General features: G+C 34.7%; 1 protein-coding gene and 2 long non-coding RNA genes across 4 annotated transcripts in view; all 3 read right to left on the reverse strand.

Annotated features, from left to right (window-relative positions):
* Positions 1-243: 243 nt before the first annotated feature.
* On the reverse strand, positions 244-7736 carry LOC133515850 (uncharacterized). 2 transcript variants are annotated; one of them, XR_009799092.1, is made up of 2 exons: positions 6211-7736; positions 244-4351 (listed from the first exon to the last, which is right to left on the reverse strand). It is a non-coding gene; the product is annotated as an uncharacterized LOC133515850 (long non-coding RNA). The 2 variants fall into 2 exon arrangements; XR_009799093.1 differs by having other exon boundaries at positions 4666-7736.
* Positions 7737-9728: 1992 nt separating this feature from the next.
* Positions 9729-18479, reverse strand: LOC133515849 (uncharacterized). The gene is made up of 2 exons (XR_009799091.1): positions 14612-18479; positions 9729-11336 (listed from the first exon to the last, which is right to left on the reverse strand). It is a non-coding gene; the product is annotated as an uncharacterized LOC133515849 (long non-coding RNA).
* A 740-nt stretch (positions 18480-19219) lies between these two features.
* LOC133515847 (uncharacterized) overlaps positions 19220-23163 on the reverse strand; it is a 30535-nt gene continuing 26591 nt past the window's right edge. The window contains exons 2-3 of the mRNA XM_061848439.1: positions 22361-22705; positions 19220-20762 (exon numbers count right to left, since the gene is read on the reverse strand). Of these exons, the coding sequence (XP_061704423.1) occupies positions 20503-20762; positions 22361-22607 (507 nt within the window). The 5' untranslated portion in view covers positions 22608-22705 and the 3' untranslated portion in view covers positions 19220-20502. The remainder of the gene's footprint in view (positions 20763-22360; positions 22706-23163) is intronic.

Raw genomic sequence — 23163 nt, forward strand, 5'->3', positions numbered from 1 at the left:
TACTGACAAGGATGGCTTGCCAGAGTATAGTTCCCACTCTATAGATCGTGTCATTAACGACGACGGGTGCCTTGACTCGTATTGTCATGTTATTAAAGGTTAGAGTTGAAAAATTTGCGCGTCATCGTGGATGACACGAACTATATAGGTTGCAGTAGTTTTCGTAAAAACCAGTGATTACAAAAGCAGCCCTTTAGCTCCTTTAAATTAGGTAGGTTAAGGTGAAAAAAAAAACAAATATGATCACAGTTTAGTTTTATATTTGGTATACATACATATAAACAATTTAGAAGGCACGATACAATATTTATTTTCCTAAATTCTACCTACTAGAGGCACGTTATAAATTTGTTAACTATCTACGCAAGATTTTGGATTATTTCAAAAATAAACTACCTATTAAGTAACAAGTTGTAAACTTAATGTACGCAATGTACATTATAATGATTTTCGTTTCGTTATACAAGTTGATTTCCATGACGATTGTATTTCAAACTTCACGCTGCCTTCCCACTGAGGCGGTGGTAGAGAAGTGCGGTACTTAGGTACCAACAGTCATTCTCAACTCCATCAAAGTTTTCCTACATTTAGTATGGTTTGACGGAGTTTAGACGCAGGCGCAAATATGGAAAATAATCCAAATGGCATTGCTTTGTAATCTACATGTCTTCTCCGCTCCGCTGGATAACCTAAAGCTTATGCTATTGGTTGATTGCTGCACTCCTCTCATCTCCGCCAAAGTGGAAAGGCATAGCCTTAGTTCTGTTCCAACTAAACCTATAGCAACTTTACAGGATATATACAGTATTGCATGTAATAAACTAAAACTTAAATTAGTATTCATTTGCTCTTAATATATACAAATATATGTATAATGCATATTTGAGGAACTCGAGTCTTAACAAATGCTAGACTTTTAACATCACTTATATCTGTCAAATAATGCATCTTACGAAAATGCGCAGATAACGACAAACATTGTCATTTGTCACATGGTTTTTAATGAAAAGTTTTTATATCTATGATTTTCTCTTAGAGCATTTAGGCAGGAGTCGCCTTTAAGAGCTTACCCCTCTGCCGAAAACTTTGCACAATTGTCCATACTTTTGTATAGACTGACGTATATCTGACGTGGCTGTTTTTTTACGTAACGTACAAATAGCCATACATTTGACGTGCCCCTCCCCCGCAAAAATCGGCAGACTATTTTGTACAGAAAATTACAGATATGGCGTCTCCAGTCTAAATGCTCTAAGGATTTTCTACCTTAGCAGTTTTGAACTATCGTAAAGTGTATGTCATATTATAGGTCGGCGTGTTTTAATATAAAAGTTGATGTAAAATCAAATGTGGGCCGCTTCAAAACAGACATATTTTACCAGCAGCAAAAAAATCGGCCCGTGTACAGTCGCTATCAGATTTATTGGAGCGGCCAAGGTGCTCAAAAATATCTGAACGCGCACACTACCGCCTTGGCAATAGAGTCGCGTTCAGAGAATTAGTGAGCGCCTTGGACGCTCCGATAAAATAAGTGACGTTCGATGCCCGAAAGGTTCTTATAATTCATGTGCAATTCTTCTACTTTATCGTTGTACTCTTTGCGGTGTCGTGGTCAACTGCTGACCTCAGGCGCAGATGTTGCTTGCCGTACGATTCATGTGCAAAAAGGACCTTTTTATCAGAACTTCTATTGGAATTTTAAATAGAAAGGACCTAATTGCACCTGAAGCATAAGGACCCTTCTGTGATGGAAAGCCACATATATCTGATGGCGACTGTACAAAAACTATCCCTTAATCAGAAACTAGAAGTAATTTGGCAGCAGCTACAAACACTCGCGCATACACAGAAAATTTATTTTTACATTTCCAATTTGTTTAGGTGGAGAACATTAACTCTTTCTTGATACAAAAGCACTCCTTTGGTTATAAACATAGGTATGTTATATAAAGTAGAAAACTACCAGTTTAATGACTTATACATATAAACAATACTGCTTCATTACTGATGTAGCATCTATATGAGACCTGTCAGACAACGATGTTAAAACAAGGACGCTAAGCACGAAAAATTTAGTACATTAACCGGCCTGTTTCTATCTCTATCGCACGCGCATTTATATATTGCTGTACCGCTCACACAGTGTGGTTGCGGCATAATGGGCAAAAGTATGCTTAGCGTCCTTAATTTAACTGTAATAATCTAAATGGGACTACAATTATGGAATCATAAGATTTGTATCGAATACTTTATACCTATTGTATATCTAAGGACGAGTTTTACGGACACTAAAAATGGTGCTAGTTCAGTGGTGTCACTCACGAATTCGAGCCAATCGTGCAGTCTGTCGTAATTAGTTGCGACCAATCGCGCGCGTGATGTGAACTCATCACTAATCGCGTTAGACTGCACGATTGGCTCGAATTCGTGTGCGTGACACCGCTGCACGCTGTACCGGCCCCATTCTTATGGCCCGTCCTTAGATATGTGTCAATATTTGTACCCTTATGCCCGCAATTCAATGAATGCATGATTTGTTATGGAAAGGCTTTATTTGCATCTCTTTCCTAAATATTTATATCAAACGAAAGCGGTGCGGCGCTACATATTAACCATGAAATGACGGGTTAAGATTCACACGAACCTACCCGCCGCTATGCAATCGAAGTTACGTTCTCATTTTAAAACTATATTCTAAAATAATGTCAAATTTGACATGTATGGCAGCGGCTTTCGTGTGACTCTTAAATGTCTCATGATTGGTGCCGTTACCACACGTTTAACTTCACTATTTTCGATTTTGACAATAATTGATCGCTCACCTTTGTATACCTATTTTTGTACAAAATAATAGGTCATTGGAATCTGCAAGGGCTACTGGACTAGTTATAGTGAACAGACGCCATTGTTGCAGTGCAGGCAAATTAACACCAGCCTACATAACCTCATAAGGCTCAGGGTCCTAACAATAGTAGCTAAATACTTATGAAGTTCGATGAAATTGAAAACTTTGGCAATAGGAACAGAGCCGCATTTGTTTTGTTTAGTTCAATTTTGTAAACAAAAGAAAATCAACCCTTTCGTCCTGTACCATGGGTTCATATTTCACTGGCATCGTATGTATTTTTTTTCTTGTATGGCTTTGCCTGGGAGGATAAGGCGGTCTTTACATTGCGAATCCGCGCGACGCTGTGCGAGCTGCGAGCGCTCACATATCGAAACATCGTGAGGATCTAACTTAAAAGATGGTAAGCTAAATTATACATAGCAGAAACAGGTTATTTTATTTAATCAAATTATTCATGCCAACGAGCAATGACTATGGGTAACTTTGTATTAACAATTCAAACCAAAGTGGCCCCTTATTTGCTCTTGAGCTTAGGTAGTATATATTAGGTAGTATATATTAGGTAGTAAGTCATAATTTTCATAAAATAATATATGCTTGTCATGAAGGTAATTTTAACATCGTTTTGTTAGCTAAAAGGTAACACTGTATCAGTTTTCTACTTTCACATAGGATTAGAAATAGTTATTAATAGCAGGAGAAGAAATGATACCTTTTGCTTAAAAACGCCACAAATGTAACCCAGTTGACCAATAACTTACATAAATATAAATTACATTTGTTAGAGAAATAGTCTCACTGGGCAATCAAACCAGACATTTTTATGGCAAATAAAATAAAACATGTACATATAAAATATCAATTTAGATAATCTATGTATCAATAACAAATATCTCATTCTTTGAATAATTTGTGGACATGCTTAAAGCCTAATTAATCTAAAAATGTTAAACAATTCATAATAACAATAAAAATATAAGGGCAAATAGAATCTCAACATATTTATATTTACTTAAATATAAACTTTGTTCTCATATTTACAGGGCAGTGAAACAAATAAAAAATGTTTTCATCACATGATTTAATTAGATTTAGGCCTCTCCAAACGTTACCGATAATCGCATGCGATTTTCAATAGATTCCTGAGCCTCGATGCCGCACTTCTACTTAGCCAGTAATCATTTAATATCGCATACCATTTGTTGCAACGTCTGTAGAAGCCTTATGGCGTTCTTCGGTCGTTGTTCTTGCAGGGCAGCGGTGGTAAGTTGTATGACTTGCCATCGGGAGTCATCCAGCAGGTTGGGGGGTCATGGTTATGCCGGCCTATGCTCTCTGTCACCTTTCCCGCATCATTTATCCGGAGCTTTGCTGGACAACATCTGCTAAAGAAGTACCAGCAGTACCACAGCTGGCTCCCGTACGCCTTTTTGTACATAAATCTGAATGTGTGGTTTTGGTATATGAATAGTTTTGAATTGCCTCTCGTATTTATGAATATACCTGAAACAAATTAGTATTTATTAAGAACCTTGTGCAATAAATGACTAGTTTCTCATATTATTCATCTAATAGGGAAGGAAGGAAAATAATTCAAAATAATGTTTTGTAGGATTTAATTTCATATTAGTCTGCAGTTGAGTTCAGAGATGATTTCTGTAAAAATAGCAAAGGTCAAAGTACACACATGATATGAGGGCCAAACGAAAGTCAATATTAATTAATATAGACCCTAAAATTTATTTTTTAAATTAAAGGTATACAATAATATTTCTACCTAGAACAAATTGTAATTAAATTAACAAAAAAATAATTACCTCTATACTCTTAAAAACTGGTAAATGTAAAATGAATTTAATACTGATTCATGATCCAGCTACACAATTTTTTTAACGAAATTATTTACACAAAAAAATTAATAAATAAAATTAAAAATTATTCTAAGACAATATAAACATACTTTCACAAAAGCTCGCATGAAACTTGCACTAATCCAACGCATTATTTCTTTACTACACATTTTATGTTACTTAGCAACTAGTGATTTTCTTTTATACTAATTGTATGGTTGAGTTCACAAACACTTTTACAAGCCAATGTTACAACAATATATTTACACAATCTTATTATCCATGTTTAAGAGGTGCGTTTATACATTTTGAATCTTGGCATGTAAACATGTTTTTGAACTTGACTGCACAATTGGATGTGACCAAATAACAGTTTTTATTGACTCAAATAGACAAATGATGAAAAATAATAATAAAACATACAATTTTCAAATATAAAGCTACATTATTTTAAACCAAATAATATTTCAGTGTGCATCATATAAACACACACATGACATAAGATAAATTTTAACAATTACCAATGTCCAGTTAATACCATACCATAAATTAATATTACCTGATAAACAGGAGACAAGATAAGTACAGAATGCCATTTAACCTCTTCTCTGAATCATAAGAATCCTGACCAAATCTCTAGCCATTTTTTCAAGAAAAAAAAATGCTACTCTATCTGGACACATACAAAAGGGTAACATAGGTAGATCAACAGGCAGAATAAGAATTTTATACATATATGTATAGATTTAGCAATAGATGCAGTAAATAATATTATAGGATATTCTTACAAAAAACACACACACATTTTGAGTCATGGTAAGCTCAAAAAGGCTTGTGTTGTGAGAAAATTAATAAAAATTAAAAGTTTCATCACCAACAATGAATTTCTGTAGGTACACTGTACTCATGAACAATAACAAAATATTTTTGGTTAAATGTTTAACTAAATTACCATTATAATAAATTTAATGTGTTGTAGTTAGACTATGCTTCCACTAGTTTTACCTACGAAAAGACCAGGGTTTTTGGTACTCAACTTACATAAAAAGGTAGCACTGGAAGCATGTTGAAATTGTAGTTTATGTGGTAATTGCTATTAAGTTATCTTTTTTTACAAGGTAAGTCTAATATTACTCAATAACTTTAAATAAGGCATTAGTTGCAATATAAGTGTTTAAATAACATTACTTTCTTAAGCTTGGTAATAAATCAAATATGATCTAAAAAGCCAGAAATCAGATTATTGTTTGAAATGATAGCAGATAACAATAGTAAGGTTAGGTGGTACACAGCTGTAAATTATATTGATAATGTTTCAATTGCCAAGCAATATCCGTGATTTTAACGATAACCGCTGTTTCGAAACAGAGTAAGAATTAATAAAATGATTGCAACTTGTAAAAACATGCGACACAACATTTACATCTACACTTCTAACTTTACATACATTTGTTTACCTACAAATTATAGTGAAATCGTGCACAGCACTTAATAGACTTGATCGACACTTACATCGGGTTTCGTTAAATACCCGTCACACTATTCTCACTCATTATTGTTCTTAATATCACCTCCATAAAGCACTGTAATCCCTTTTGGACACCACCACTTTAATAGAAATTGTAAAATAGCATAAAAAATCCTCATAACCACGTGACATTATAATAAGTATATACGATTTCAGTCATTAAAAATATGCAACCAAAATTTATCTCTCGAATTAAATTCTTTCTTTCTTACAAAACACAAGTCAACAAGAACACTTTGCTTTGACGTTTGACAATTGAGACTGACAGCTCCGTACTGGTTGACGGAATACAACTCGACTAGTTTCAAATAAAAATTCGATTTTGAAACTCGATTATAGTACGGACTTTGTTCTAACATTTTTATCAGTCGTTATCATTAGCGTAATATGGCATTAATATCGTAGATTGTAATAATGTTATCTCTGTGAAACGTAATAATCGGGATTCCGTAGAAGCAATAATAAATATTATATTATGATGTTACATTGTTTAGTTTAGATAATCCGTAATATTTCCGTTTTACGTGACTACGACATACATTTGAACAGCAATATTTGTGAATAAAAATCTGGCTATCTATCCGTGATCTATCCCATTTTCCAATACAATTGAATTGACTAGTTATTAAACAGGAGGCCTACCATGAAAACCCAAATTCAAAAATTGCGGGGATATTTATTTCTAAATTGAGGGGAAAAATGCCCGCAATCGACGAAATTTTCGCGGTTATATACCTGGACCTATTAAAAGCCTGCATGGACACTAACTCGTTCCTTGGGCCATTTTATAAAAGGCCTGTAGAAGCACTTGTTTACGACTTTTTCTAACAATAAACGCGACCCAGTAGGCCCTGCAGCATTAAACATTCCCTTATAAAATTCCGACTGGCTGAGAACGCGATCTATACGAGAGTTTTTATACGTGTCTCAAATATGCCGACTATTTTTTTTTTTGTAATTCCTTTTGACGCGTCTTGCGCGTCGTACTGTCATCGATGTTGCGTTAATGGTTTAGTTTTAGTCATTGAAGTATTTAAATGTATTCATTTTTATTACAACAACAAAATTAATAAGAATGTAGTAACGTCAATGTAGTGTTTTCTTTATAGAGTGATTTGTGGTGTTTAAAAGTTTGTTTTTAATATATCCCCAATCAAGGTTATACCATTTCGAACTTCCGACAAAGTTTTAGATGCGCCCAAACTTGCTTTAAATAGACCAGAAGTTCGAAAGAAGTGTAAAGGAAAACTTAGTGCCTGTATTGTAAAGACTAACCGAGATGTTTTTATATTTGTTTTAAAAATAAACTGGTGAAAAAGATTGTTGTTTTCTGTTAATCCCCAATTTAACGTCAGGAAATCGAACATGTTTTAAATGTAGATTCTCTTGTTTGACAGTAAAATTGGTTTTGAAAATTCGGTTACTACATAAACATCCCCTTTAAATCCAAAATAATAAAAAAATATGGTGTTAGCCTTTTTTATTTACAATTTTACTGTCATTCAATGAGAATCACTTACAATTTTTTGACTTGTTTTGGCGTTTCAAAATAGTTACAAACAGACCCCAGAGAGACACAAACTATTATTTCTATTCATAATTAAATATAAGTAACTCCTATTGCTTTGACACATTTACTAACATACAACTCCCATTTTAGTGGCCAACTTTGTACCAACAAGGAAAGGAAGCTTACTTTTAGTCCACCAAGGCTTTGCATTCAGATTGAAGAATAAACTTGCATACGGAAAGAAGCAGTGGTACTGCATATCTCGCACAAAGACCGGCTGCCATGTTGACGTCACTACAATTGTTCACAGAGATGGTAATGTCATCCAGCGGGTACGTAATAGTCATAACCATCCTGCGCCAGGATTTTACAGACGGAATGATGGATCATTCAAAATTGTTTGACAGTATTTGTAACAAAAAGACTGATTTAAGACTATACCTCTTATTATACTTGATTATATTTAGTATTATTTTTATAAGGAGCTCATAAATAAAAGACTGATTTTGAAACTAATTACCTCATGTTTTATGTTAATTTTAGAATTAAAATGAAAGTTTACTATAATAAGCATATTAATGAAATGCTTAGAATTATTTATTGTTTTTATGACAATTTTATATATGTAAAGTAAATTAATTTATGAATATAGGAATGAAAATAATAAGGCTGATTTTAGAACTTACCTCATATTTTTACTACCTCTTATGTATCAGTGTTTTGTAAATCATAATTACTATTTTATAATTTTATTGTATTTGACAAATGAAACAGTGACTTATTACACACCCCAATCATGTATTTGAATAAATATAAATAATCATAAATATTTAAAACCTTCATTGTAATAATGATTTTAAATCTATAATTTTACCACTTACAAACACTGCTTATTTTAAGTTAATGTTTTAGTTATAGTTGTGTACTTTAAGTTCTTGCTCAAAAACCTTGTCAATGTGTATTCGGGTAATTCCCAAAAGTTCAGAATGTCGGATAATTCCATAAAATAGAATAAAGTATGATGGAATTAGTGGACATTTTGAAGTAGTCGGAATTACCCAAATAATAAAAGATGATGTATTAGATTGATATTACTCCCAATGTGTAAAGATATGTACACAGTTCATCCAGTTATTGTATGTTGTCATTAGGGGTCATCCTTTAATTACATCACACAAAAAATTTAATACGTACTGTCACACTTGGCATGACCCCTCCCCCTGTTGTTTTGACGTAATATGTGGATGAACCCTTAGGTTGTTAATAATAGATCTGAATTATATTTTTTTAAGTTTTAGGCAGCCTTTCCACTGAGGTGGAGATAAGGAAGCAATCAATAGCATTAGTTATTTAGTTGTAATCCAATGAAGCGCAGACAAGATGTGAATTACAACTTACAACCAATACTAATGGTTGATTCTTCTCACCTCCGCGTCACTGGAATGGCAGCCTTAAGTTGGCGCCCAAGAATTATATTATCAGGAAATTATTTTTATATTATGATAAATAAGGATATTGACATAATGTGACGACTGTTACGTTAAAATAATATCTCGGCAGTAAGGGATTACAACCGCAAAACAAACCACTATTCGTTCGTTTGTCTCTCACTCGAATATGCAATTGCGATAAAGTAGCAATAGGTAACGAAATTTCGATGTTTGCGGTAAGCCCTCAGCTCAGCCTGTATATCGATTCTTGCCAACGTAGACATACCTAAATTTATTTTGACTGATATTGTTATGTTTACTTGTACTTATTTTGGATAATAAAATTATACTAATTGATTTGAATAAACTTTTTATATTATACTTAGTTGAGTTATTTAAAATCTTACCCTTTTTAACATTACAGTCGAATGCATCTTATTTCCTGCTATCTCTCTCGTTCTCGGCTCGTTTGCTATCACATAAAAACATTTTGATCTTTCAACTCGGATACCTTTTTTATGACTATGATTTTGGTTAATAAAGGTTCAAAAGTGATAGTCCATTTTTCTAGCTGATTGTTTAATCCGTCTGTCAGAAGACAAATATTCAGAAAAGAAAGTCTATGGTATCATACAAATCACAATCTAATATACTGTCCTGTGGAACTGACGTAGAAAGCGGGCGGTAGATGGTTGTGCTCCTCCGCCATCTTCAAAATATGAATAGTTTCCCCTGTCTGACTGGTGGTCACCGTGGCCTTGCAGTTTTTCGAACGGCTTGACGAGCAGACCCATCGCGTGGTGGTCCCCAAACCGCTACCGCTCACCGTGTATGTGAACTCTCGGAACATTAGAAGCGGTTTTCCTCGCTTTGATTGGATGATTTTCACTGCAGAAAAATCAATATTTTAAAGTTTTATAAACGACTAAGAACAAGCACTTAGTTGCTATTGGATTCGATGACCATGTATATTCGTGCTGTACTTCTTATGAAGGCTGTACACACTAGCCTCGAGACCACGAGGCATGCTGAGAACGGGTGCGGGTGTGTATCATATTGTGTTGCCTGCTCGTCTCAACCTTTTCCGTTCCGATTGGGTCGGTATTTTGCCGAAACTCGACGAGTGTGCACAGCCGACATTATATCATATCTAAACTTAAGTCAATGTACGAACGCACGAAGTTGCAAAACACTTACCTATAATGTTACCATACCATATACGTACATTGATATATTTGATCACTTCGACTGTAACTATCCATAATATCCATTACATGCTGACTATTTATATTTAGTCAGTAGTATATATTTACGTATGTATTGTCACGGTCCATGTTTGTTTAGTCATTTGGGTCCTAGTTAAATTGGTCGTTCAATACTTACGTTAAGGAATGTCCAATTGAGCTAGGACCTCAAATGGCGTAAAAAAATGTTGAGCGTGACTGTACCTTACTATAACACATTGGGGTATATGTATGAATAAAAGCTTTTGAGTAACATTGAGAATATTCAAATTTTATTTGAATTCATAATTTATTTTGCGAATTGTAAACTCGAAGCTCAAGAATTCGCGTCGTCAAATCGAGCTGCGTCCGCATTTATAACAAATAAAGACTTGTATAAAAAAACTTATTTAACTATTATTTTCTTCTTTGTGTACATTTTGCTACAGAAGAATAGAGTCAAATAAGAGGTCAAGGTCAGCCAGGGCAATTGCAACTTAAAGAAAATTCAACTACTATAATAATACAAGAAGTGAGTCTGAACCTAGAGCCACACCATGGGTGAAGTCTCTTTCATGACTGGCGAAAGTCATAAATCTAATGAGTTAGCTCTAGGCTCACTTCTTAAATTTTGAGCGTAGTTGAATTTAGCCCATGGTTGCCATTACCCTCCATCGTCATACGTCGATTATTCCCAGATTGTCTCCTTATTCCAATTTAGTCATGGGCTCAGATTTGCTGCAACTTGCAGAGCTTCAAAGCAGCTAGTTTTGCTCTTCTTCTATTCTCTTTTTCTCGAATTGAACGTTTTCTGAGATATTCCCGGTACTTCTCGGGATCTGCTCTTCTAGCTTCTCTGTATCTTCGCGTCTTTTCTGTGTTTCGTTGTCTTTGCATTTTTAATCTCTGGTTTAAGTCCATACTTGACGGTTCAACGAAGATGCAGCCTAGAATGGAACATTTACTATCATTTTTCAAGTTAGGTACGTTTTTCAAAATAATACTTCATTACATACAGTTATTTTGTTCATAAAAAATAATTTTGTTAAATAAAATACAATCATAGCGTTTTATTCATCGAGTGTTACCTATTGAACTTGAGGCACCCACAATCTACATACTTACAAGTCTTACAACGTACAGTCAACCAATTTGAATCCTAGGCCACTATAGAACCTTGTCGCGTTAACTACTCTATAGATGACATGCATCACTCAATAAGCACTGTCGTAGAAGTCATTATGACATGGTTCTATAGTGGCCTAGGAATCAATTTGGTTGACCGTACAATACTTTACAATATGTTGATTTTCTTTAAGATTATTTTTGCTATTATACATAAGTAGGTATAAAAAAATGAACCTTAACAAAATGGATCTTTTTAAACTGCGATACATCTCGACTCGACAAATAGCACCATATGGTCATTGGTTCCTTTTTATAGGATACGAGACATTTAGCCTATGGCATGCCAGCTCTGATACAGAAGAGCGTTCGATTTTGTTAAACTTATAATACCCGACCTCTCTCCAAAACTACTAGGGAATGCAATAACCGGCCAAACTTCATATCCGGTTTCGGTTATGCCCAAAAAATAACCGATAATCGGTTACGGTTATTTTCGACAAAAAATTATAAATTTACACTCAAGTAATTAAAAAAAAATACCAAAATAAAGGTACCGTATTAAGGAATGCCAGTATGTCTTAGTTTTTAGGGTTCCGTAGCCAAATGGCAAAAAACGGAACCCTTATGGATTCGTCATGTCTGTCTGTCTGTTGAAACTTGGTAAGTAGATGTATTCTGTGAACCGCATTAAGATTTTCACACAAAAACAGAAAAAAAAACAATAAATTTTGGGGGTCCCTATACTTAAAACTGAAACTCTACATTTTTTTTTTCATCAAACCCATACGTGTGGGATATCTATGGATAGGTCTTCAAAAATGATATTGATGTTTCTAATATCATTTTTTTCTAAACTGAATAGTTTGCGCGAGAGACACTTCCAAAGTGGTAAAATGTGCCCCCCCCCCCCTCTGTAACTTTTAAAATAACAGAATGATAAAACTAAAAAAAATATATGATGTTTATTACCATGCAAACTTCCACAAAAAATTGGTTTGAACGAGATCAAGTAAGTAGTTTTTTTGAATACGTCATAAATGGTACGGAACCCTTCATGGGCGAGTCCGACTCGCACTTGGCCGCTTTTTAGTAAAAAAACACAAAATACAGTAAAAGTGAAAATGTGACCTTGGACGTGATACAATATTCAATCAAAATATTTTATAAATTAGGGAAGTAAATTTGGTATATTATCGTTATTATTAAAGCACAAGAATGACAAAAATTATAGTCACAGGCATCATAGGCAAAAAAGATAGGATTTTATATACATTTACAAAATCAATTTATAGAATTTAAGTCATAAATAAATAACCGAAAATAACCGTAAGCTGTTATTCGAGTTTACAATAATCGGTTATGAAATTTTCTCAAAATAATCGGTTATAACCGATTATTCCGGTTACGGCTAAAACCGATTAGCATTCCCTCAATACTATAGTCCCAGCTCGGCTGGAGTTCGAATTATCTACATCGTCATCGCCGTTACAGTTTCGAGCCTCGGCTTGGAGATCAACCACAAATACTTTTTAGCTATGAAGTGACTAGCTATGTATCTCTCATTTTATCCACAAAATGTTCATAGATCGCTCTAATGTTAACTTTACCTTTACGGCTACCACCAGTTTGACAATGGTATATTCGGTAGCGTGTGCGCAACTTACTTTCTATTCATCTCGCTCGTACTATATTTGCGAATATTTCAGTTTGACACTGCTAAAGCAGTCGTGGTAAGGCTACTGATGATTTGCGTTAGGTGATTTCGTATGATTGGCGTCGACATGAACGTTGTCACACGAACAATGATAAATGACATTTTTATTTTATTCTGTTCTTGTTTTTTCTTTCGAAACCTCTACGAAATCGCCAAACCACTATGTTTCTCGATAGATAACCTAACAAATCTCTCTCCTATGGACAGAGTGTTTAGAAACATGACTTTACAAACGGATATCATTTTAAATCCTAAGTCTAAAGTGTACCTATAAGTATACTTTCTCAGAGAAGTACTGTTTACTAAACATCTTCGTTTCCCCATTCGCGTCACTCTATTTACGACGTACTGTCTTCTCTCAGACCAATTTGTGATATCTTTCCAGAAACGCTGGAAAATAGCGTATCTATCATTTTCAGTAAAAATTTCGTAACATTTCGCTTTACAACTACAAGCTGGTCTCATTTGTCTTTCTGCTATTTCTTTATTTGAAGTTTTCGAAATGTAAGAATATCCTAGTAATCTCCTTTTTTTCGTTTCAAGGTAACTCCGAATATTCTCAGGTGTTTTTTTCATTGATGATTTGGGAGGTGCTTCAAGGAATAACTTGAAAACATCTGCAAAAAATCACGTAACTGCAACTACTTGTTTCAACAACTTCCTTACAAACGGATATCTAGTTAATACCCTTCAATCTCTTTAGATCCAAAATGGATCTAGTGAGACATGTTTTTCTTCTTAGATCTAAATTGTATGTTTGACAGTTAAAACAAGGTCTAAGAGGAAAATACTTAATATCATTAGATCCATTGAATTGGATTATGATCAATGAGCTACGATCGAATAGATGAATGTAATAGATCTAAACCATATGTTATAATTTATATAAAAAATACTGTTTAGAAACCAGAAACGTACAAAGGAATTTATTTTATTTTCGGTAAACTATGGCAGCAGTAAAACAAACATGTGTTAAATTTTTTAATATACTCGTAGAAAATGCTTAAGCAGTTTCAATTGAAATCTATGCCATAATTGGAAGAAAAATAAAACTTGTCTTCTTTGACCGAAGATTCAGCAGTGTTCAGAGGGCACTGAAGACGGTGGTTCGGCCGTGTACATCTTTGATTTGATATGACTTAAACTCAATATCAGTAACAACTTGACAATTACCATAAGGACAAGCAATAAGAATAAGAAGAAAAATAACATAAATTTATTTGATGCCACAACATAGTGCATAAAAAAAGAAGACATGTATACATACAATACATTAGACGCTAAAGTAGGATCTCCACTCCATTCGTGGCACTGGTTGTCAGTGGGGATCAGACTTAAAAATATGAATTAGTTGCGACACGTCGTACGGCAACAACATACCTTCGCGTCTCAATATTTAGCCCAAGTGTGAAACATCTCAAAGCAAGGTTCCACACACAAAGCAACGTTGCACTGGTCACACCAGTATCTTGTTTCTCTCCTTGTCTTATTGAACTTCTTAGTTGTACTACAGACATGGCATCTTCTGCAAGGCATGCGTTTCTGCCCCGTAGCTGGAATCCTTGAAGGGAAATGTCTATCTGTGAGACGAGCTGGCAACATTTTAGTAGCACGCTGTTTGGGCTTCTTGGTTTTTGGTTCGACAGATTCAACAGTAGCTATAGGAGGTATACTCGTACTTTCTTGGTGGAATGGGTTAACTGGAATTACAATTTCATTGGTCGTTGTTTCTGAAAATTGAAAATGTAATGTTGCGGCATTTAATTTGTAATAAGAAGGTTATTTTTGGTTATATTATCAAAATTGTCAGCAAGGTCGCCTGGAAAACGTGGCTTAGGAAAGCTGCTAAGGTGGAGCGGTCCATAATCCATAACTCCATATTGCAGACACTAGTTGAACGATAATAATACACGGTCCTTGACTTCATATTAATGCGCGCGAGATGCACTGCGAGGACTGCGAGTCATTTCAATATTCAATTAAATTCAGATTCGTGAAATTGGAATGCCGCTCCGTAAGTGGTTGGTTTTGGATTAAAATGCAGAATAAATGATATATTCGATGTAGAAGTTATTTTAATTTGTTTTGTTTAATTGTTTCGATATATGAACGATTGAACGTACTATTAATTTTCTGGGACACGAACTTACTTACAAAATTAATCTGATCACAATACTTATGTATATTTTAAAGTGCAAAATTGTCGCGTTCAGATTTATGTCAATTCGGTTAGCATCTTAATGAGTTCATCTTTATTATCATTTTCGTCACTGTTTGAAGACGTGTTATCAATCAGAACCTGCTGTATTTCTTCCTGTTTTCGCATTTTCAGTCTTTCTCTGTGCCGTCTGCAGCTTTCTCTCCATTTTTTCCTTTGGATCCTCTTTTCCCATGGAGTCATATCAGCTACACTTTTGAGTTTCTTTTGTCCTTTTCGTCTTAAATACCTTAATCTTTCCTTCTCCCTTTCTATAGCATATTTATGAGGATCATTTTTGATTTCTTCATACCTTTTTCTCCTTCGTAGTCTTGCTATAGCCCGCTTATCTGCAAGAGTTTTTTTGGTTTTTCTTCTTGCCATGTTTACATCTGTAAATAACGACAAATTATTGTGTCACAGACAGGTCTTTTCATGACATGCCATCTTAAAATTGATCACTTCATGGTGTGGTTTAAGTTAGGTTTGACTTTTTATGATGTTTTCAACCAATCATTCCATGAAATGATTACCCCATTATGAAAAATGATCAATTCTAAGATCTGACGACGTAACATGCATTTAAAGAAATTGGATATCATGTGTTTGTTTTTATATGTTTTAACCTGACAAATAATACCACGTACGTACCTAGTGTAAACCAGAAAGACAAAAAATGTGTTAATCAACCGACAACATTAATAGACGCACGAATGTAAAATCATATACGAATTTAAATTAAAACACATAATCGTTATCAATATAAATATAATAAAATAGAATTAATTCATATTTATAGTTATCTAAATCTACGTTATTGCTAAAATCGTTGACTTAATAATCTTAATATATAATTTTAAATTGAAATAAACGAAATATACGAAAGAAAGAAAGCGTTGGGCACTGGAGGCCTTGGTCACTTTTTCTTTTGTATATGACATTTATTTCAGTTTATATAGTAGAATCCCGCTTAAAATAACACAAATTAAAATATTTTCACTAACAATAATTTGTTTCTTCATACCTATATTAGGAACGTAAGTTAAAAAAACACTGATTAACCGTCCGCCGGTCGGTATCGGTCTGTCAGTTGTTCGGAACTGTCAACTTTTTGTTCTATCTGACTGTCCGATACTGTCCGGCGGACTGTTAATCAGTGGGCCCCTTAAGAATCCTCTAACACTACAAAGGCAGGATACGACAACAAATCATCATGTTTTTCATTTTTAATACATGATGATTTGTTGTCGCACTGTATGTAGGGGTGCCAAAGCTAATAGCTTTGCTGACTACATGCATAGGAGTATGTGTATACTCTTAAAATGCCCTGTGGTTTATTTTTCTTTCTTAAGGTGCAGCAAGTTGGTGTTCCTCTCTCACTCACTGAGCGTAAGCGAGATGGAAATGCGTGCCCGGGAGCGCGGATATCATGTTTATTAATTTTAATGTTTGGTCTTTTAAAATTGAAAAAAAGTAATCGCTGAGTTCCCTCAAGCATAATATTGCTCATTTTTAGGAATAATTTTCATATGTTCAGCTTTTGTCCAAAATTTATTATAACTTTTTAAAGTGCATTTTAGACTGACGTTCGTGATTTTTTCTATCAATAAAAGTCAAAAACTCAGGATTCGAATCGCTGAAGTTGTCTCTAGAGAAAGGCCTCAAGATTACTAATTATATAAGATTTACAGAGATACCCTCTATGTTAAATAACTCAGATAGCTACCTGCTACTAGTGGTATTGCAGGACCGTAAAAAGATTTTAGCTATTTCTGTTGCCAATTGTATTCTCGAAAATAATCCACGGAACAATCTAAAATCTTTCTTAATATTAATTTTATACATACATTTAATCACGCCTATTTCCTGGTGGGGTAGGCAGAGACCACGGATTGGCACTTGCTACAATCCAGACCTCTTTCGCTTTCTTCACTTTTTTTATAATATTCAATGTTATTGTTATTTTTGGAACAATATTAAACACTTACCAAAAAGGTTTTCCAACGATAACGATCATATTTTGGCTTAAAGGAACGGGATCTATTGTACACTAAAACCACTTTAAATTAGGGAACTAATTAATCATAGCCACAAATTAATTTTAAATGCAAGAATAATACCTACCTACGAAACAAGCACCTAATTCTATAATATAAACAATAGGTACAAATCATATTTAGAAAAGTAATGCTAAAACCATGGACATATATCTAAGGACGGGCCTTACGGGTAATAAGAATGGGCCCAGTACAGCGGTGTCATGCGCACGAATTCGAGCCAAACGCGATTGGTTTATGAGTTCGCATCACACGCGCGATTGGTCGCAACTAGTTGCGTTAGACTGCAGCAGCATCCTCAGAGCCCGTAAGGTCCGTCCTTAGATATAAATCTCAATGGCCAGAACTAGGGAATTACACTAAAACTAAGGAAGAAAATCAATAAAAACTATTTTGAACATGATTTGTTGAGCCATTTTTGAGTGATTGTAAAGTCATGCTTTCTTAATAATAAGTAAGTAGACGTCAGCGCCGCAAAAATTGCTTAGTTTGTCCATTTAATATTTTTTACAAGGTCCTTTAGTACATTTACCTACTGAGATGGATGGGACCTACGCAACACTGCATTGAGGATCACCCGATATACTGTTGGCCGGTTTTTATTTTCATTGTACTACTCTTTGTTTAGGGTATGAATATCAGAATTCGGGGATCCTGAAACACCGGAATTTTGATATTTCAATACCATAATTGAAGATGAAGAGGATCAATACCGGAATTCCGGTACTTATTGGACTTTTTTGTTGTTTTTTTTATTTTTTTTATTGGATTTTTTGTCATTTTATTAAAACGTCATGAAATTACGACGGAATCTGTAAAAGTTATGAAATAGAAGACGGCACGGTTTATGTGTATAAGAATATTAAAACGAACCATTTTAAATGACTATATGACTAAAAGATTTTTAAATGGTCATCTTCAATAATACCGGTATTGAAAATCGCCCGAAATTGCCCTATCCCTGACTGATCTAAATCTCTATCTAACCCGCGTATCATTCCTTCTTTAATTGCATTGGCATTGGCCAGATCGGATTGAGAGGAAATGGTTCATGCTGATGGACTCCTTTCTCAGCTGTAAGGTTATTGTCCTTATCCGTGAAGATGTAGGCCCTGCAGGCCTTGACCTTGGAGCAGTACCACCTCCAGCCATTCTTCATTGGGGCAGGATGCTTCGAATAGGTGTAGTCTTTGTAGATCAGCAACGGACGTCCTCGTTTTGACATTACTTGAGTCAGCCCTAAAAAAAGCATGTCAGTTATACCAGTGCTTTGGGGCAGGGTAATATTAAAATCTTAAAGCTCTACTCAACTAGAAACACGTCGGGCAAAACTAACTCCTCCTTAATGCTTACCAAAGCGTGTATTAAATTGTGTAATGTATGTATAACTGTCAATGTCAAATGTTTTTGCCCTTTTTTTGGTGCTCAAACACTTTTTTTATTTAAAAATATAACAATTGGGTAATAATCTAATAAATTAGTCTATCCAAAAGCGAATTCGAGGAACTGTCATAGGGATCACCATTCGCCGCGACAAGTATAGGTATATAATTACGATTTTCCCAATAAATATCCCGTTTCCGAAAATATCCCAATGTATATATTGGGATAATTTCGGAAACCTTGTGGTTTTTTGATTAAATTTCTAATCAGAAGTTAGTTGTGTTTATCCATGCCTGGATTTATTTTACATACATATTTAAAATACCCTAAAGAGCAAGAAAACAATAAAAATTGACTGTTGTAAATTATATTAAGATATACAAGACAGTTATGAACTATTACACAAACATATTTTGCATTTAATTAAAAAAGAAAAGATACAAATAACTTAATTTTGCATTAGTAAAAAACTACACGAAAGAGGCATTTATTTAGTACTACATTCTTTGATTTTAACTTTTTCTGAATTAAAAACAAAACATCATACTCAAGCCACCTTAAATAAAACCAATCACCATACATATTATAATATTACACCTCCTGTAAAAATATACAGTTAAAAATATCTTACAAAAATTCCAAATAAAATTAACAACTTAAATTACATACCTATTAAAAAAATTAAATTAGCATTATTAATTGCGGCATACAAATAAAAACTAAAATGAGGTAAGTAAAATTTATTTCAATTGCCGAATAATCCAGGCTACCATAGAACTTTCTCAAATTGTAAAGAGTCTTTTACCCACAACTAATACGTCAATGTCAATTTGACGTGATACCTAGGGCTCCAGCAGGGTTCTTTTTGTCGAGTGTAGGTTACTAAAATTTTACTGTGTCAAAAATTATACAGACTACAGAGACTGCGTAAGGTGTGAAGGTGTGGCGCAAGCATGATGCCGCCTTAAAACGTTTACATGCAAAATGTAGGTAGCCGATGTGTCGTGAATTACATATACTCAAGCAGTACAACATGTATGAAGGTCGCCTTCGTATGTTTTGTATGAGAACGTTTTCAAGCGACATCAGGCTCGCGCCGTGCCTGCGCGGCGCCTTCGCCTTACACCGTCTCTGGAATATGTTGAAAATTAAATTAAATACAACAGTTCTTTTAGTCGGTAAAGAACCATGATTGTTCTTAATCCTTTAAACGCCATACGTCATCGTAAAAAACCGCTACTCACACCTCACACGCCAAGATCATAGGCGAATCCGGGTCAAATTGAATTTTACTTCAAGGAATGACGGTTACAATAACAGTGTAGTTACGCCATAACCATAACGCTTATCGATTTTCTTTGCGCTATGGGTAAGACTACTTACTACGAATTCTGACAATTAGGTAAATAAACTAACTAAGGTCAATGTAGATAAGGCCGTCTATAAGAGAAGACCGTTTACAAACTCTTTGTCGTTTTTAACTCTTGCGTTTGTAGACATACTCCAGATATTCCACTTCAAGAAGGTCGGTAGCGCAGAAGTAAAGCTCTTGCTTTCTGACAGTGTCTAGGCGTACGTATATAAATATGAGAGTTCCTCCTCTATGGCGGTCTTTCCAGCAACATATTTTATATCTAACTACCAACAAGAGGTTCCCTAATAGCTCCTAGAACATGATCCGGTTTAAGGTAATATTTAGGGGGATTATGGCAGTGCTCTTCAAAAGCTGAAGTGATGAAGTTATCATCATCTGTGAAGACACAAGCCCTGCAGTTCTTGAGCGTGGAGCAGACCCATCGTGTCCTGTTGGGTTTAGTGTATTGTCGCCGGTAGGTGTATTGGCGGAAGAGTAGCATCTCCTTGCCTTTACGAGATGTGATGACGACTGCAGTATCTGTGAATAAAGTATTCGAAATTATCTTTTCTTCTTTAGGTACCGTAAACTTTCTCAACATTGCCTATAATGGTTGCCTTTCAGCCATAAATAGGAATTAGATATAAGCAGCTGTTCCAAGAAAAAAATGTTTTAAAGCCCGATAATGTTTCGGCATGGTAGAGCATTTTGTGCAAGTTTCCCAATAACTACGTCAAGGAGATTCTATTCAGTACTGAGATTCAATAATGCAATAAATTTAATTGAAGAATACCTAGTCAAATCAATTTAGATGTGGATTGAAATTGATATTTTCATTGAGAAAGTAGGTATCATCAAAATTATATTTTGAAAAGGATTTCATTGGCTTAATCTTGATACAACTTGTACCTAGTTGGTTACTAATTTCTTTTACTCGATTTGCAACCTCTTTATTTCCATTATAACAAATGCTACCGAAAAAATAAAAAATGACAATGTGGTGGATTTGTGAGCTATAATTATATACCACACATAACGCTTATCTCGTCGTATCTATAATGAATTGGGGCCTAAAAGAGAATCGTATCGCAGTAATTGCGTTGCACAAATGTGGGCACCCTCCAAACATAATTTTAAAGTTGCTTGAAAACCTAAAAATGAACAAACAATTTGTTTATCGCACAATTAATAGATACAATAGTACTCAGAGCTTCGATGACCGCAAGAGGTGTGGAAGACCACGCACCGTTCGGACCCCAGCTCTAATAAAGGCAGTGAAGGCGAGAATTGCAAGAAACCCCGTCCGGAAGCAAAAGTTGTTGGCAATACAGATGTCTGTGAAGAGAAGCTCCCTAAAATAAGTTATCAATGAAGACCTTGGACTACACGCTTACCGCAAACAAAAACGCCTTTTGTTTAATCGACGATTAAAGACTATGAGGCTAGAGAGAAGTCGCGTGCTATTGAAGCGGTACGTACAAAATGGCCACCGAAAAATACTATTTACAGATGAAAAAAAATTTACCATTGAAGAATGTTGTAACCGCCAGAATGACAGAGTGTATGCAAAAAACAGTCAAAAGGCAGTGTGAAAACTGGAGCCAAAGTTTACCAGGAAACCGTTCTCGAACCAATAGTGAAGCCCTTAAGCCACACCCTATTTCAAAACCAGCCATGGGTCTTTCAACAGGACTCAGCTCCTGCACATAAGGCGAAAACAACTCAAGCCTGGTTTCGAAGGAACAAAATTGACTTTATTGCCCACGAAGACTGGCCGTCCTCCAGCCCGGACCTTAACCCCCTGGATTATGCCATATGGCAGGTTATTGAGGAGAAAACCTGTGCTAAACCCCACACAAATCTTGACTCCCTCAAGCGGGCCATAGTTAAGACAGTGCTGGAATTAGACATGACAATCGTGCGTGCCGCTATTGATGACTGGCCTCGTCGTTTAAGGGCCTGTGTCAAGGCCAGAGGAGGCCATTTTGAATGATATTGTCATATGTAATTCCTGATTTTGTGTACTTCATTTTAATATATAGTTTATTCAACTTTCGTTCGTATACTTTATGTAGATTAAGATTATTGCAGTTTAGTAACCAACTAGGTATATTAAAATAACCATGAATAATACGTACCAGTTTGATCTGTGTCAATATTCTCATTGAACGGGAGGCTATGCCGGTGTATCTTGTTGGACATGATGATTTCATCATTGTCATTCAGATAAAGGAACGCCGGGCATCCTTTGTCAGTGGAACAGTTCCATCTAATGCCATGTTTGGATCTATACGCCTTTCTGTATCTATGGCCGCCATATTGAAGTATCGTGTGTCCTTTGCGAGATTCCACGAATAGAGCAACATCTTCGCTATCTTCTTCCATTTCTACTATTTCTTCTGGTTCCACTTCTTCTAGTTGTTCTACTAATTGTTCCTCGTATTGGGCAAGTACTTCTAGTTCTAAATGCGAGTCTAATTCAACTGTAAACAAATAAAATATTGTTAAATTTCAAGCACTAGCAACATTCATTTATATACTTTCTATAAAAAATGCGCCTTATACATTACATTAATAATATGGGATACTAGATTATACAAATGAAACTAAAAAAATATTCATTAATTTAATGAAACGTAAGAATTATTCCGAATTGTAATTAAGATTTCTTGAGATCACATTGTTAAATGATGATTAAATTGTAACAATCATAATTCACTTCTAACATAATTTTTCAACGAATAAAACCAGTTAAAAATATAAAACTAAAACAAAATGGCAACTTCCCATAACCTGATCAAAACTCAGTCATACATTCCAATTAACATGAGATTTTTTTTACATAATTCGCTCTTGAAACACATTACAAAGTACAGGATCATGATTATGCTTTTGATTATGTAATATAAGTTGAAACTTCTCGTTGATATGAACATAGGCA

This window comes from Cydia pomonella, chromosome 3, assembly GCF_033807575.1.
Source record: "Cydia pomonella isolate Wapato2018A chromosome 3, ilCydPomo1, whole genome shotgun sequence".
Lineage (NCBI taxonomy): Eukaryota > Metazoa > Arthropoda > Insecta > Lepidoptera > Tortricidae > Cydia > Cydia pomonella.